This window comes from Camelina sativa, chromosome 6 (genome assembly GCF_000633955.1).
Source record: "Camelina sativa cultivar DH55 chromosome 6, Cs, whole genome shotgun sequence".
Taxonomy (NCBI): Eukaryota; Viridiplantae; Streptophyta; class Magnoliopsida; order Brassicales; family Brassicaceae; genus Camelina; species Camelina sativa.
The window spans coordinates 16,534,645-16,549,740 of record NC_025690.1 but is presented as its reverse complement, the minus strand read 5'-3'; the positions used below and the strand labels follow the sequence as shown (position 1 = coordinate 16,549,740).

At 37.1% G+C, this 15,096-nt stretch overlaps 4 protein-coding genes across 6 annotated transcripts in view; 3 read left to right on the top strand and 1 right to left on the bottom strand.

Annotated features, from left to right (window-relative positions):
• LOC104791777 (AP2-like ethylene-responsive transcription factor SMZ) lies at window positions 1,810-5,040 on the top strand. The gene is made up of 7 exons (XM_010517747.2): window positions 1,810-2,395; window positions 2,485-2,510; window positions 2,906-2,936; window positions 3,096-3,183; window positions 3,280-3,428; window positions 4,332-4,411; window positions 4,658-5,040. Exons 1-7 carry the CDS (start codon window positions 1,980-1,982, stop codon window positions 4,909-4,911), a joined length of 1,044 nt encoding a protein of 347 aa, XP_010516049.1. The 5' UTR covers window positions 1,810-1,979; the 3' UTR covers window positions 4,912-5,040.
• Window positions 5,708-8,589, bottom strand: LOC104791776 (pentatricopeptide repeat-containing protein At3g54980, mitochondrial). Its single transcript, XM_010517745.1, has 2 exons — window positions 6,635-8,589; window positions 5,708-6,584 (listed from the first exon to the last, which is right to left on the bottom strand). Exons 1-2 carry the CDS (start codon window positions 8,503-8,505, stop codon window positions 5,900-5,902), a joined length of 2,556 nt encoding a protein of 851 aa, XP_010516047.1. The 5' UTR covers window positions 8,506-8,589; the 3' UTR covers window positions 5,708-5,899.
• On the top strand, window positions 8,668-10,717 carry LOC104791775. Of its 2 annotated transcripts, XM_010517742.2 has the most exons (7): window positions 8,668-8,778; window positions 8,853-9,363; window positions 9,507-9,624; window positions 9,810-9,922; window positions 9,998-10,083; window positions 10,209-10,354; window positions 10,487-10,717. In XM_010517742.2, the coding sequence occupies exons 1-7, from the start codon at window positions 8,697-8,699 to the stop codon at window positions 10,538-10,540; spliced, it is 1,110 nt and encodes a 369-aa protein (XP_010516044.1). In that variant the 5' UTR covers window positions 8,668-8,696; the 3' UTR covers window positions 10,541-10,717. The 2 variants fall into 2 exon arrangements, with proteins under 2 accessions (XP_010516044.1, XP_010516045.1); XM_010517743.2 differs by lacking the exon at window positions 10,487-10,717 and having other exon boundaries at window positions 10,213-10,304.
• The window catches only part of LOC104791774 (protein disulfide isomerase-like 1-3), a 4,960-nt gene continuing 2,388 nt past the window's right edge, over window positions 12,525-15,096 (top strand). Inside the window, exons 1-7 of one of the 2 annotated variants that reach the window (XM_010517741.2) lie at window positions 12,525-12,750; window positions 13,131-13,556; window positions 13,737-13,866; window positions 14,232-14,397; window positions 14,490-14,608; window positions 14,691-14,771; window positions 14,940-15,026. In XM_010517741.2, coding sequence (XP_010516043.1) covers window positions 12,578-12,750; window positions 13,131-13,556; window positions 13,737-13,866; window positions 14,232-14,397; window positions 14,490-14,608; window positions 14,691-14,771; window positions 14,940-15,026 — 1,182 coding nt within the window. In that variant the 5' untranslated portion in view covers window positions 12,525-12,577. Of the gene's footprint in view, window positions 12,751-12,898; window positions 13,557-13,736; window positions 13,867-14,231; window positions 14,398-14,489; window positions 14,609-14,690; window positions 14,772-14,939; window positions 15,027-15,096 lie in introns of those variants that run through there. The other variant, XM_010517740.1, reaches the window with a different exon arrangement.

Genomic DNA, 15,096 nt, shown 5'->3' with positions numbered 1-15,096 from the left:
CCCCAAGGACAACCCTTTTTCCATTTAAATGAAAGATTACGAAAACTTAGAGAGGCCGACAGACTAAAAAAAAAGATAAAGGATTGTCCTAATTCCGTTAAATGACGACGCACGGAGAAACAAAATTCACATGTGATTTCATTTCACACGTTGAAGATATCTAAGTATACCAAAAAAATCCCTGACCGTTAGATTGTTTTAATATCTTGGCACGTTTGGAATCACACGAGGGACCTATCAATAATTGTTGTCGCTATATATATGCCAAATGATAATTTATTATTAGAAAGAAACTTTTTTATTCTTCTTGTATCAAAAAGATTAGCAAGAAACTAATGTTGATGAATTGCGGTTCATATATTCTTTTGTAATAAAACATTCTTAAACACAAATACTAGTATTTCACTTATAACACCAACATGTTAGAAAATTTCAGATGTAGTTATATAGAAAATGATTTTTTTGATGTTAGTCAATAGTCATATTGTATACCCATCGATCTACTCTTCCGCCTCATCATTAGTTTACATTTTTTTCCAAATTCAGGTCCAATCATGTATAGAGATCTTTTAGTTATGGAAGAAAGAAAAAAANACCACGTGACCCGAATCTTCTTATACCATTTATTTGACCGACTAAACCAAAAAAGAGGAAGAAGAAGATGATATCATTTGTCAACATCAGATAAAAAAAAAAAAAAAAAAAAAAAAAAAAAAAAAACACTACACTACACAAAAAGGTGGAACAACAACCGCACAATTCATCATGATTCCTCAAAATGTTGTCGTCAAACTCAAAACTCTATTACCGACTACCAAAGATATCTATAACATTATAACAAACATAGTATCATCAATACTTGTTATAGCTGTCCAATTATGTTAGTAATTAATGAAAATTGTACAATTGTTAAGATTTGTTAATTCTCAATATTGCTACTAGGATGTTGAAAATTTCAGATATTGACTTTTTTTTTTTAATTTCTTTATAATTGACAGAGCTATCTTATTTTCATTGATATTTTTTTTGTTTCTCGACTCTACCTATATATCGTCTTTAATAACGTACACTTGTCAATTAATAAGAAAATTACAATCTTATGTATATAGACAATACTACATTCGAGCATGCATTAACAATGTCTTTGGCAATTAAACTATAAATTATAATGGTTGGATATTTTTTTGTTCAGAAGAGCATAGAAACTACTCTTAACCAATCAGAATAAAATATGTTCTTTAAGGTTTGACTTTTGGTTTAATTATTATTAGAAACAACATTTAAAATGTTTTCTTAAACTCTTGCTGATGTTATCAATTTTCTTAAACTTGTTGATGACTCGATCAAAAGATGTAAAAATTAGATAAATACAATCAAGCACCACGAGGTCTTTTACCTGGTAGAAAGCTAGAAAGATAGTACTGTATATACGTAATTACGCATCTTTATGTTTTTACTACTCTCTTTTAACTTTCTCACCTATTTGATGGCATTATTTATTATCATTATTATGATTTTGAAATTAGGTCGAGTTCATTCAACAGATTATTTTTGTTTTTTTACATCGTAGCGCGTTGAGTTTACGACGACATCAAAAGTGTAAGTAAAACTCATCGTACAACCCTCTCTACGGCTCCCATATTTAATTAACCAAAATAAAACTAATATGTAGGACAAAATAATATTTATTCGATACATCGTCAAGGCAAGTACAATTATATAATTTTAAAACTCAATAGACAATTGATTTTTACAAAATTAAAAAAAAAAGTTGAAAAAGGCAAATAAAGGGCAAGTGTATCCAATGCAACCTTCACAATGAACACGTCCCACGTTCTTTTTTCTTCCCTCTTTTAGAAGTCTCTCTCTCTCTCTCTCTCTCATTTTGCCACTTATCCTCTCTCTCTCTCCCTCTCTATCTCTCTTCTCGCCGGAAAAAAAAAAAGAAGGACGCTGTTTGTTGCTACTAAGACTCGATCATGTTGGATCTTAACCTTAAAATCTTTTCTTCCTATGACGAGAATCAAGATCGTAAAGTACCATTCATGATCTCAACCACCGGTGAAGAAGAATCTAACTTCTCCTCCTCCAACTCATCCACCACAGATTCTGCAGCCGGAGATGCTTTCATCACTTTTGGAATTCTCAAACGTGACGATGACGTCACTCCCCCTCCTCCTCCTCCTAAAGAAACAGGAGATCTCTTTCCGGTGGCTGATGCTCGTCGGAGTATTGAATTCACAGTCGAGGACAGTCACTGGTTGAATCTGTCCGCTTTACAAAGGAATACACAAAAAGTGTTGAAGAAGAGCAGAAGAGGACCAAGGTCTCGAAGCTCCCAATATCGTGGCGTCACTTTTTACCGTCGCACCGGTCGTTGGGAATCTCATATTTGGTAAACAATAAAAATTAAATTTTGTTTATTTTCATTATTATTGCTATATTTATCTCTAATTTTGGTTTTGGGATTTGATGAATTTGTAGGGATTGTGGAAAGCAAGTTTATTTGGGTAAGTATAGATCAGAAATTTTGTTTAATTATTGGGTCGTGACTACTTTTTTTTTAATTACGTGTGTGTATGTCTATTTATAGTCATAAAAAATGATGAATCTATCATATTTTTGTGATAAATTTGATTTGTAGATTTGGTCTGACAAAGTCTGTTAACAAGTACCGCTAAAAAAGTTTTTTTTTTTCCTTTTTTGTCAACTACCTATTTTTTTCTTCTTTAAGAGATTTATCTTTTTTATTCTGTAAAAGACAAAACATAATAGACGATTATTACAGCTCATGACATATGTTTGTTTGTTACTTCTCTGTCTTTCACGTTTGATTCATTGATTGAACACATTTTGCTGATGATCTAACTTTTTTTCCTTTCACTTATTTTTTTCGTTGTAACAGGCGGATTTGATACTGCCTACGCAGCAGCAAGGTAAAAAACTCTATATACAATAGACTTAATTAATTTCGTTACTTTATTCGTCATTTTAATTAGTGTAATTTTGTCAACATATACACATTAGAGTTTATTGAAGACAATAAAGAAATATGAATTTGACTTATTAATAAGTGAACATATAATATATACCAGGGCGTACGACCGAGCTGCTATCAAATTCCGTGGTCTCGATGCAGACATCAATTTTGTCGTGGATGATTATAGGCATGACATCGATAAGGTTAAATCATAATTAATACTTTATGAAGATGGGTTATTTCTATGTATTTTTATTCGAAATACGTATGGAACTAACTAATCTATAAATGACGTGTAGATGAAGAATTTAAATAAGGTGGAGTTCGTGCAAACACTTAGGCGAGAGAGTGCGAGTTTCGGAAGAGGAAGTTCCAAATACAAAGGCTTGGCTCTTCAGAAATGCACCCAGTTCAAAACTCATGATCAGATTCATCTCTTTCAAAACAGGTACCATTTTATACTCTCTTTAATCTGAGTTCTTGATATTTCGTTACACACGTAATCTTACTTATGGGAAATGATATCGATCCTTAACAAGTTTAAAGTAGTGATAGTTGTCTGAGTACATGAGTAAAATATATGGTTGAAATATTCATACTTTCTGGTATATATGGCCTAATTCTACTATTTACAATCTACATCATGCAAAATACATTTCACTTCACCTATATACATTATTGAATTTATTATATTTATTCTATCAATTCATCTAGTGCTTCACCATTCAAAGCCTAACTTTCACTTTTTGGAGAAAAATTAATGTTGTCCTTCTTCATATATTCAAACTTGCTTAGAAAAGTTACAACAAACCTAAGAATATTTATTTATATATACTGAAAGAGAATTTAAAAGAAAGAATATTTTTTTATTCAATTCAATCACATATGACCATATTAATATTTGTTTGGTTTAAATATGATTCTTAATTAAAATTACTTAAAATACAATAATTATACAGAAAAAAATAAATAGTCCACATATATACAATGACTCCAAACTAAAATAAAATAAAAAACCTCGAGAAGGAACACATTTTTTCTACCCAAATTTATTTTTCGAATTCCTTGGTAATTTTCAAAAACTTTTACTTATTAATTATCCCCCTCAAACAGTCAAACTAATACCAAGCCAAAGTTACTTTTGTTTCGATTTTTTTTAACCTTCTTATGTGCAAACTTGAAAGTTTTTTTTTTTTTTTTTCAAACTTGAAAGTTAAAACCATATATATAGTCCGTTTTAAGAGTTTGGTTTCTTTTTCACAGATAAACACCATTATTTACCTAAAAAATGAAACAAGAGTTAGTGTAATGTCGTGAGTAACTTAAAAATTGTTATCTAAACAAATCACAGAGGATGGGATGCAGCAGCAATAAAGTACAATGAGTTGGGAAAGGGAGAAGGAGCCATGAAGTTTGGTGCCCATATTAAAGGTAATTGATAAATGTTGGTAACAATGTAAATATATATGTTTACTATACGACTGGTTGATAAATTTAAGTGAAAATTACCAATATTCACTACCATAAATTTCACATTTATTTTTGATTTGATAAAGCAAAAAACACCGTAGCTAGCTAGCTAACCTTTTTCATCAAAATTTTAGCATCCTCTCTTTACGCTACTAGTTAGTTATCAACATCGATCTTCAACTTATCCATTAACGTTGTTTTTTTTAGGGAATGCTCACAATGATCTTGAACTAAGTCTTGGAATTTCGTCGTCATCTGAAAATATGAAGTTGACAACGGGCGATAACTACAAGGGTATCAATTGGTCCACGATGGGTTTGTTCGGTAAGCAACCATCGATATATTTACCCATGACGACGGCGACCATGAAACCTTTGAAGACAGTTGCAGCATCATCAGGATTCCCTTTTATCAGCATGACCACTTCCTCTTCCTCCATGTCCACTTGTTTTGATCCATAGGATCGATCCATCTACTACACTCTTTTAACTATAATATATATATTTTTCTCTATCTCATTATTGTATATCGACCATAAATTTGATTCTTTCCTTAATGAGTGAGAAATATTGGAAGTGTTTGTTCTCTAACTTCAAGTGAAATTATATACCAAACTTGGTTATTATCATCAAGAAGAATTTGCACATAGTCAAAATATGAAAAAGATATTTCTAGTGATGTTGTTTTTCTTGACAAGATGAACTTTATTCAAAAAAAGATCGTGACTATTTCGTATTATAATTTATTTCGCAATACACGTACAATCAAGCTTTTGATATTAATTTAATCTGCTACGGTTTGCTCAATCTTATAGGGGACTAAGTCACCAAGCTATAGATTGAAAACCCCAAAACTATCTTTTATGAGAAAAGCTGATCTCAGAAGCAGGCAAGAGACAAACAAATAGAAAGACTATCCGAATCTTGTAACTTAAACGGTTTTAATACTATAACCTCGCAGGCTTAGCATTGTCTATATTCTCACTCATCTCCTCCTATACTTGTGGTGTCAGTTGCAGGTCGATCCTTTCTGGGTTTTGAATCTGGTAGAAGGCTACGCGTTTTCCTGTTCCAGTTCACATCGAGCAGCCTTACTCAGTGAACTGGTTTTTCATCACTCGCCAACCTATTAGATGCTTCAGAAGACCTTCAAAAAAATCTGCAACTCGTTTACATGACGAGATAAAGAAGCTCAGTATAAGAAAGAACAGTGTCACTTCCTCTCGTTTAAAATACGTCAATGATTTATAAAATTGACTAAAACAGAAGGCTCTTCTTTAGTTTCTTTACATTAAGTGTTTAAAAGTCTCCCTCTTTCATGAATAACATCCATACTAAAACCGTGCAGATTGAAATAGTGCACACCTTAAGTAGTCAGATTAAACAGGTCTCACGGAAAGCCAAAGCTAACTCTAACTCATCGTCAATAACGTGGCACGGTTTCGCCAGACTACAAACTTGCTGCACGAGTAGGTTGAAATTTTCCGACTTTCCCACTAACTAGAATATCAAATGTAGCACCATCGGGTAGAATACCCTTGTCAAGCATCTCATCGTGAAGTTTAAAAGCCTCATCGAGATTTCCTTCTCTGTAATGTCCTGCAATCACCGTGTTGTAGATAAGAACATTAGGAGTCACATTTTTCTTCTTCATCTCCTCAAACATCTTAACCACTTTCACAAACTGTCCCTTCTTGCTAAGACCGTTTACAATGACTGTGTACATGATTTCATCAGGGACAATACCCACCGCCTGCATTTCTGTGTACAAATCAGAGGCGAGGATCAAATCTCTTTCTTTCAACAATCCATCAATCAGTGTTGTATATGTACCAAGATCACATCGTAGACCGTCTTTCAACATTTTCTTGTACAGATCAAGCGCAGCTGCCATGTTCCCCAGGTTACGATATCCAGATATCAAGCTGTTGTAAACAGGTTGGCTTGGTCGCAATCCTTCTTCAATGAGTTCAGAGAACAGAGCAGATGCGCCTTCCATGTTACTCTTTTTGCAGAACCCATCGATAAGAGCACCATAAGCTGTAATATCGAGTTTAACACCTTTGTTCTTCATTTCGTCTCTCATTTCCAATGCTTGATCCATTCTGTTATTTTTGCATAAACCATTCATCAAGCTGGTATAAGTTNTTCCAATGCTTGATCCATTCTGTTATTTTTGCATAACCCATTCATCAAGGTGGTATAAGTTACGACGTCTGGAGATACACCATTGCCACACATCTCCTTGTAAGCTGCAACCGCAGAATCCATTTCACCCTCTTTGATTAATCCATCTATAATGCTGTTGTAACTCATGCAACTAACACAAAACCGTTTTTCTTTGATCATATTTGCCAACACTTCTCTTGCTTTGGATGTCTGACCAACTTTGCATAAGCCATTGATAATTGTTTGGCATACGACCCCGTTGACTTCATTACTGGAAGAAGTCATTTGATTGATGACTTCCAAAGCGTTCTCTTCATCATGATTCTTGAAACATCCATCAATCAGAATGGAATACGTGTAGTTATTCGGCTTTAGACCCTTTTCCAGCACATTCGAAAAAACAGTACGAGCCAAGTCCATGTCTTTTTTTCTGCAATGGGCAAGCATCACGTTATTGTAAGAAACTACATCTGGTTCAAGACCTCTAGTTTCCATCTTCCTCAATAACTCTGTGGCTTTGTCTATCTTACCTTGCTTGCATAACCAAGATAATATACTGTTACATATGAACACATTTGCAAGACCGGTTTCAAAAGACTCGTCAAAGAGTTTCAGTGCCTCTTCCTCTTTCTGGCCTTTCAAACACCCATGGATTATCGCGTGGACATGAAAGACAGAAGGAGTAAGACCTAGACCTTCCATTTTCTTGTAAAACTCAACCGCCTTTTCCATTTCCCCGTTCTTACTACACCACTCTATCAGAACCGAAAACGTAACCATGTTTGGAGAGGGGCCTTCCTTTTCCATCTGATGAAACAATTCCAAAGCACTACACGAGTCATTGATCTTGCAGTACCCCGTGATCAGACTCGTTGCAGCAACTACATTCATCGGTATCCCATCACTCACCATCTCATCCTTAATTCTAACTGCCTCCTTCATGTTACCTTGCTTCACGGAAGCCACAATCACAGAAGTATACGTTTGCTGCGAAGGGACACACAACGTTTTCTCCTTCATCTCCCTCAATAAACTCTTAGCCATATCCAAATTGAGCGTCTTGCAACAAGCCTGAACAGCAAGACTATACAGTAAATCATCCGGTTCTGCTCCTCTCTCGATAGCTCTACTAAAAGCCTCCAAAGCTTCCTCAGGCTTCTCTTCTCTCAAACTAGCTCGCATTAACAATTGCGTTGTGCAATTATCACCGTCAACACCAATGGCAACCATTCTACTATAGAGTTCCTTAGCTTCAGCTATCGAATTCCTTTGAACTAAAGCACTCAAGGTCCTATTCACATATGGAACAAAGGGAATCACACCTAGTTCTAACATCTGATTGAGTATATCCACCGCATAATCCGTTTGCCTCTTCTTGGAATAAGCATTCAACAAGTAATTAAAAGCTCGTGAATTCACTTCAAAGCCAAATAATTTCGCGGAATCCACCAAACTACTGAACGAAACACTTGGCATTGGCGTTGGATTGCTCGTGGAAACGTACCGTATGAGCAAATCGCTTGCGCGTCCGTAGGTATCAGGAGAACTAACCAGAATATGAATGAGTAGCCAGAAGAGGTCACCATCTTCAAAGCTTCCACGCCAGGGTCTAGCCCAATAGTAGAACTGAAGAGCAGATTCTGGGTTGTTTCTGCGATTGAGAAGAACTCCGATTACAGATGCATCGTCCTTCAGTTCAGGCTTAGCAGCAGAAAGACTCGCTTCGGAGGTAACTGGAGTGGATCCGTAAACTAGTCTCTGCTCTTCTTGACTTGGATTCTCAGATTCTTTGGGAAACTGAGACAGTGAACAAAAGGGTTTACTGTTTCTTAAGAAACGAAGACGAAGCCGTGAAGAGATTTTTCTAAAAACCAATAAAGATCTCATCTTTTTTTTGGCTTCTCTAAACTAGGATCGTCAGCAGAGAAAAGAGAAGACTTTGAGAATCAGAGAGATCGGAAAAAAAAAAGCTTAAACCCTAATTCATATACTAAACTAAACGGCGTCGTTTTAGGAGTCTTTCCCCATTTAAAAACCTTCTCTTTTTCACAAGGTAGAGGAGAGAAGCAAAGCAAAAGATGTCGAATTGCAGATTTCTCTACCATAACGGTGTCGTTTTGGAGGCTCCCCCAGTCACTACCTTCCTTGAATCGCACACAGGTACGCAATCAAGACTGTGAAAGTTTGAATTTTTGTTTTTGATTAGTTTTAGGTTTATTGAGAAATATCTACAGGTGCGTATACAACGACGAGAACGATTAACAATGGAACTAGTTTCTTGTTCTGGGAGAGACATATGAAGAGACTCTCTAACTCGATTCATATCCTTTTGAATTCAAAGCCGGATCTTTTGTTCAGTTCTTCTGGGGCCTCCTCCTCATCACCGCGGTTTTGGATGAATCATCATCATCATCAACCAGTTCCTTATTCGTGTATTTACGATCTAGTCAATGGTTCGATGAGCGAGGCCCTGAAGTCCGTTGTGGTCAAGGAAAGTGGGAGAAGTAGTTATGGAGAAGAATTAGCGGTAACTGTTCTTGTCACTGGTAATGTGGAGACATTGAATAGGTTAGAAGATGATGATGGGAACAATTGTGATGATGAGGAGAGAAAGGTTCTGGATTTACTCCATGTTTCGTTGCATATTGGTGCATACTCTTCAGGTGTTGGAGAAAACGCGGCGAGTTTGGCTTTGGTTGGTCGTGGTCGAGATGTTGCTGCTGCTAAATACTCAGACTGGGTTAGGTATTGTGTGCTTGTTGCTCATTTTAACACGATTCTTGATAGCTCAGGGGTTTTTTTATTTTTAGCTTGTGTTGGATTACTCCGAATTTTTTGTTGTTGTTTCTTCTTTCGTAATTTCGGTATGTGATTTGTGATTTAGGCAGGCTGAGGAAGCCTCTGGAGAAGTTTAGACCTCTTTCGACCACTGAACTTCTTTTGTCAAACGATGGTGATCATTTGCTTGAGGGCTGCGTCACCAACTTCTTCGTTGTTTGCCGCAGGGTACTAACAAATTTTGTTCCCCTTGATATTTTTGTTCAAGCACCAATGTGATTATATGATGTTTATTTGTCTCTGTTTAAATGAGTATCACAATTGTGAAAACAAGAACCTTCTACGTGCATTTTAGAAGTTTGAATTTTTTGTTTGTTTGCCACTGTATGATTTACCGTTGGATCTCATTCTAGGTGAAGAAGTCATCTGAGAATCTCTACGGCGGTAGTTTGAGCGAGTTTGAAGTGCAGACCGCGCCTATAACTGATGGTGTGCTTCCAGGAGTTATAAGAGACCTTGTCATCGAGTAAGAAATTTTATAAAGAGTGTGTTGATTAGAGTAGTCTCTGTTTATGGCCTGACCAATGCTTTTTCTTGACAGAGTGTGTTTAAGCAAGGGGATTCCATACCGCGAGAGAGCACCCTCGTGGTCTGACCGTGAGCTTTGGGAAGAAGCCTTCATTACAAGTAGATGTTTTGATATCCAAAATTTGTTTTGTATTTTCTCGCATACACGTTTTGGCCCAACACTTTTTTTATATGTTGTGTGGTGTTTGTATATTTTAACATCCCAATAACTCTTTTGGATTCAGGTAGTCTGAGGATTTTGCAGCATGTAGGAACGATTAAAGTACCAGTTGGTTCATTGGAAGCATTGGCTTGTAACAAACCTGAGGAGATTCAGTGGAAGGAGAAAAGGTTTAAGGAAGGACCTGGGATGATCACTGAAGTAATCCAGGTAGAGCTTGTTTCGTTGATTACCCTTAGTTAAAAGCATAGGTTTAGTCCAGTTTTGTTCAACTGTCTTTTGAGTGAATCAAAGATGGAAGAAATCACTCAAAAATGCGATAATATTTTGTTGTTGGAACAGAAAGCGATAATGGAGAGAGGTATTGAAGAAGGGTTCCCGTTGAAGGCCTTTTAGTGCTCTTCACATGATCTTGCCAAAAATGTTGCCAAATCATAACTTTATTGTCGTCGACCCTTTTAATATCTGTTGTTGATATACAAGTTTATTGTCATAACTCATAACCACAAGTAAAGACAAATTTCCAGATCGATCACTATTGGCGCTAACTTATAGATGGAAAACTGAACTGAACCTCTTTTGTTGTTGTTTTATAATTGCATGATGCTTGCTCTTGATCTGGTTTTGTTATTTCTGCATTTGTTGTTGTTTTTTTCTTTTTACAACGTAAACTACTATATATGCTAAATCCAAGACACTGCATTGGTTTGACGCAGAAGAGCATCTATTGATCTATGAGTACTTGGAAAATTTAAGCCTCAGTTCTTATCTTTTTTGGTTAGTGTCACTTGTTTTACATCATTTCTACATTTGAATGTCTGTTGAGAAAGTAAGTTAATCCATTCCCATTAATGAGCAATTCGTAGAAAATTCGCATCAGTTGTGGTGATGCTTGGAAGTGAAGCAGCAATTCCTCAGCCTAAACCGTTCACAGCTTATTATTCCGTTGATCCCTACATAAGAAAAAGTTCATTCGACGACACTGGTGCTTCGTCGTCGATTAATGATGTTTCATTTACAGTCATGGGAACCTAGCTAATGTTGTTAGTTTATTATTGAAGTTGATCGTATTTTAATGATGATAGTATAAGTTTGTATGTAAACAAAGTCAAAAAGAAGTTAAAACCGAGAAAAATAAGTTGTCGAAGTGTTGATTACGGATGTAGATTGCTTATGCTCATATCTCACTCTACGGCAACAACTTTAGCAAACCAATTCAAGCTCCAGAGCATCACCACCATTGCTCGAACCCTTGTCTTTGCCCTACCTTATGTTGACCTTCTCATACCGTTGAGAACCACAGCTTTGGCCCCTCTTTCAACGTCACCTCGTCATTGGATATAGACTATTGCTTCCTCCATTGATTCAGTCATGGAAGAATTCTCGGTACGTAACCTTTGATCTCACATATACCAAACCACTATTCAGCTTTTAATTTTTGGTTCAAACACTTATCGACTCAGCTTATCTATCCCTTTTTTTTCTCTCTTATTGGGGAATGCCTTTCATTGTTGTTTCTTTAAAATTTGGGTTCTCAGCATCCTTTTGCATGTGTATTTGTGCTTGACTATTTCTTAATGAAATGTTCGACATTAAAAACAAAAAAACCTATCAATTACTAGTGATTTTGGAGGGGAAAAAAAAAAAGATAATTCTGAGAATTAAATATAAATACTTTTAAATCGATATATTTCGATAAAATTGTGTGTGGTCTTCCCACTTTCTTTTTTTTTTTTTCTACTCAAGGTTTCGATATATTTCGAAATCACAAAATTTCTACGGGGACGACGGATGCTATGTTTTAGTTAATTATGGCAATGTATATGTATAAAGCTACTAGGGCTGTTGTTGTTAGATTAGTTCCGATTCATCAAACGATCCGTTATAAATAGTCCGGTGATGGATTGGATATAGTCGGATGATGGATTGGATATGATTGGATAGTCGGATGATGGATTAGATAGTCCGATGACTTCTTCACACATGTGATGAAAGTGATCACTGTTAAAAAAAAATATAAAAAAAAATCGAAGAACATCATCATGTGTTAATATGCTAGACCACGAATATAAAAATGATCACACAACATTAAAATACAAATTCTCGTAGCATTACGCACGACTCCTCCGACTCGGAGCATGAATCCTAGACACTACTACCACGCACGTCCCTCGCCTCTCTCTAGGCTAGATCTAAAACGGGATTCATAAAGTCAACGATGACTCACGGTTGCCACGTGTCACTCTTTCCACGTGACTTTCTTATTTACAGTCCAGTTCATCTTCTTCCTCCTTCTTTGACTAAACCTTTTTTGTTTNTTTTTTTTTTTTTTTTTTTTTTTTTTTTTCTGAAGAAAGAAATTATAAAAACCCCCAAAAAAAAAATTAAAATCCCATAAAACTTTTTGATCGGTACTTGCTAGCAACAACGACAATGGCGTCGTCACCTACAAGCCGTATCTCTCTCCTTCTCTTAGTCTCTTTCCTTCTTCTTCTCGTTAACTCGCGTGCGTCCAGTGTCTCGGATCTCGACGAAGAATTGGCTTTCCTCGCCGCCGAGGAGTCAAAGGAACAACAAAGCCACGGCGGCCACGAGGAACACGATCAGTACCGCGACTTCGAGAATTACGATGATCTCGAGGAGCAAGGAGGAGGCGGCGAGTTTCATCACGGAGGCTACGAGGGGGAAGAGGAGCCGTTGCCAACTGCTGCTGCTGTCGACGAGAAGGACGTCGCCGTTTTGACCAANTTTTTGTTCCTGAAAGAAGAAATTATAAAACCTCCCCCAAAAAATTAAAATCCCATATCCAACTTTTGATCGGTACTTGCTAAGCAACAACGACAATGGCGTCGTCATCTACAAGCCGTATCTCTCTCCTTCTCTTAGTCTCTTTCCTTCTTCTCGTTAACTCGCGTGCGTCCAGTGTCTCGGATCTCGACGAAGAATTGGCTTTCCTCGCCGCCGAGGAGTCAAAGGAACAACAAAGCCACATCGGCCACGAGGAACACGATCAGTACCGTGACTTCGAGAATTACGATGATCTCGAGGAGCAAGGAGGAGGAGGAGGAGGCGGCGAGTATCATCACGGAGGCTACGAGGGGGAAGAGGAGCCGTTGCCAACTGTCGACGAGAAGGACGTCGCTGTTTTGACCAAGGACAATTTCACGGAGTTCGTCCGCAACAATAGCTTCGCCATGGTGGAGTTTTACGCTCCGTGGTGTGGCGCTTGTCAGGCTTTGGCCCCCGAGTACGCCGCCGCGGCGACGGAGTTGAAAGGCGTTGCTGCGCTCGCTAAGATCGACGCCACCGAGGAAGGGGATTTGGCTCAGAAGTACGAGATTCAGGGCTTCCCCACCGTTTTCTTGTTTGTCGACGGAGTTATGCGCAAGACCTACGAAGGCGAAAGGACTAAGTAAGTCTATTATTAGTAGAATTGTTTCTTTCGATGAACCTGGGAAGAAGGTTAATTATGAAGATAGTGCAATAGAGAGAGGGTCATGTGATCTTGGATGTATTCTCTCGTAGGTCAATTTCAATAAGAATTTTTTTTTGTGTGTGGTGGATATGCATTTTGACCGTCCTGATTTTGCAGGGATGGAATTGTGACTTGGCTGAAGAAGAAGGCAAGTCCTAGCATCCACAACATCACTACAAAAGAGGAGGCTGAGCGTGTTTTATCCGCTGAACCTAAAGTTGTTCTTGGTTTTCTCAACTCCTTGGTGGTATGTATTCTTTAAAATCCAAAGTGTTTCGTGCTATCCTTCTTGGATTTATCTTTCCTTTTTTGACTTCCTCAGAGTTTGTAAAACATGTGCTCAACCAAGTTGTTTACCTTGAGACTTCTCTACCTACGAAAACCACAAAGGGAAAAGAAACAGAACTATTAGTTTAGCGCTATGGTCTTTACTTTTATTATGTTAAAAGATACAAGTGATTTCCCTTGCAGTATATTGAACAGTTGCTATTATCTTCCTGTCTAGTGCGTTTTTACATTGTGTGACAGAGAGTTTTAAGATGCTGGATTGACAAGTGTGAAATATTTTACTTATATAGAGATATATACTTTTCTGCCATTTCTATTGCTCAGGGGTCAGAGAGTGAGGAGCTTGCGGCTGCATCCAGACTGGAAGATGGTCTCAGTTTTTACCAAACTGCAAGCCCTGATATTGCTAAGCTATTTGATATAGAAACCCAAGTCAAGCGTCCTGCCTTAGTTTTACTGAAAAAGGAGGATGAGAAACTTGCCCGTTTTGGTAAGACTCCTCAAATACATTACCTTTCTTTTTCTTTTTTTTGTGCTACTTAGATTTCCTCTATGTCTGTCTCATCAACTTCTTTTTGGCAGATGGAAATTTCACTAAAACGGCTATTGCAGAGTTTGTGTCCGCTAATAAAGTCCCGTTGGTGATCAACTTCACTAGGGAAGGTGCATCACTGATCTTCGAGAACTCAGTGAAAAACCAAGTAAAGACCATCCGTCTCTTTTTTGTTTTCCTTTATTATTGCGAGTAACTAATGAGTTGGCCTTTTTAAAAACCTTTGTCAGCTCATTCTTTTTGCCAAGGCAAATGAATCTGAGAAGCACCTTCCCACTCTGAGGGAGGTGGCTAAGTCGTTCAAGGGAAAGGTAATTTTTATTTTTAAAATTTTCTGTGGTCATTTTTGCTCTCTTTCTGGAACAATTATAAACAAAATAAAATCACCTCTTGCAATTATAAGTGGCGATTGATATATACCAAAAGGGTAGGTGGATGATAACTTGAGTCAAAAAGCCAATCCTCTCTTTTGTCTGCAGTTTGTTTTTGTTTATGTGCAAATGGACAATGAGGATTATGGAGAAGCAGTTTCTGGATTCTTTGGTGTTACCGGCACTGCCCCCAAGGTAAAGTAGTTGGTGTGAAATATCTGTGAATCAGTTTTGTTGTTTCTGGTTATGCAAATGATACCACAAA

Excerpts from the sequence above, each read along its gene's own strand:
- LOC104791777 (XM_010517747.2), top strand. The coding sequence starts at position 1,980 with ATGTTGGATCTTAACCTTAAAATCTTTTCTTCCTATGACGAGAATCAA. Across the intron at positions 3,429-4,331 it reads ATTCATCTCTTTCAAAACAG|AGGATGGGATGCAGCAGCAA; the intron begins GTACCATTTTAT and ends AACAAATCACAG. Across the intron at positions 4,412-4,657 it reads GTTTGGTGCCCATATTAAAG|GGAATGCTCACAATGATCTT; the intron begins GTAATTGATAAA and ends TGTTTTTTTTAG.
- LOC104791776 (XM_010517745.1), bottom strand. The coding sequence starts at position 8,505 with ATGAGATCTTTATTGGTTTTTAGAAAAATCTCTTCACGGCTTCGTCTT. Across the intron at positions 6,585-6,634 it reads TATACCACCTTGATGAATGG|CTTGATGAATGGTTTATGCA; the intron begins GTTATGCAAAAA and ends AACTTATACCAG.
- LOC104791775 (XM_010517742.2), top strand. The coding sequence starts at position 8,697 with ATGTCGAATTGCAGATTTCTCTACCATAACGGTGTCGTTTTGGAGGCT. Across the intron at positions 8,779-8,852 it reads CTTCCTTGAATCGCACACAG|GTGCGTATACAACGACGAGA; the intron begins GTACGCAATCAA and ends AAATATCTACAG. Across the intron at positions 9,625-9,809 it reads TCTTCGTTGTTTGCCGCAGG|GTGAAGAAGTCATCTGAGAA; the intron begins GTACTAACAAAT and ends ATCTCATTCTAG.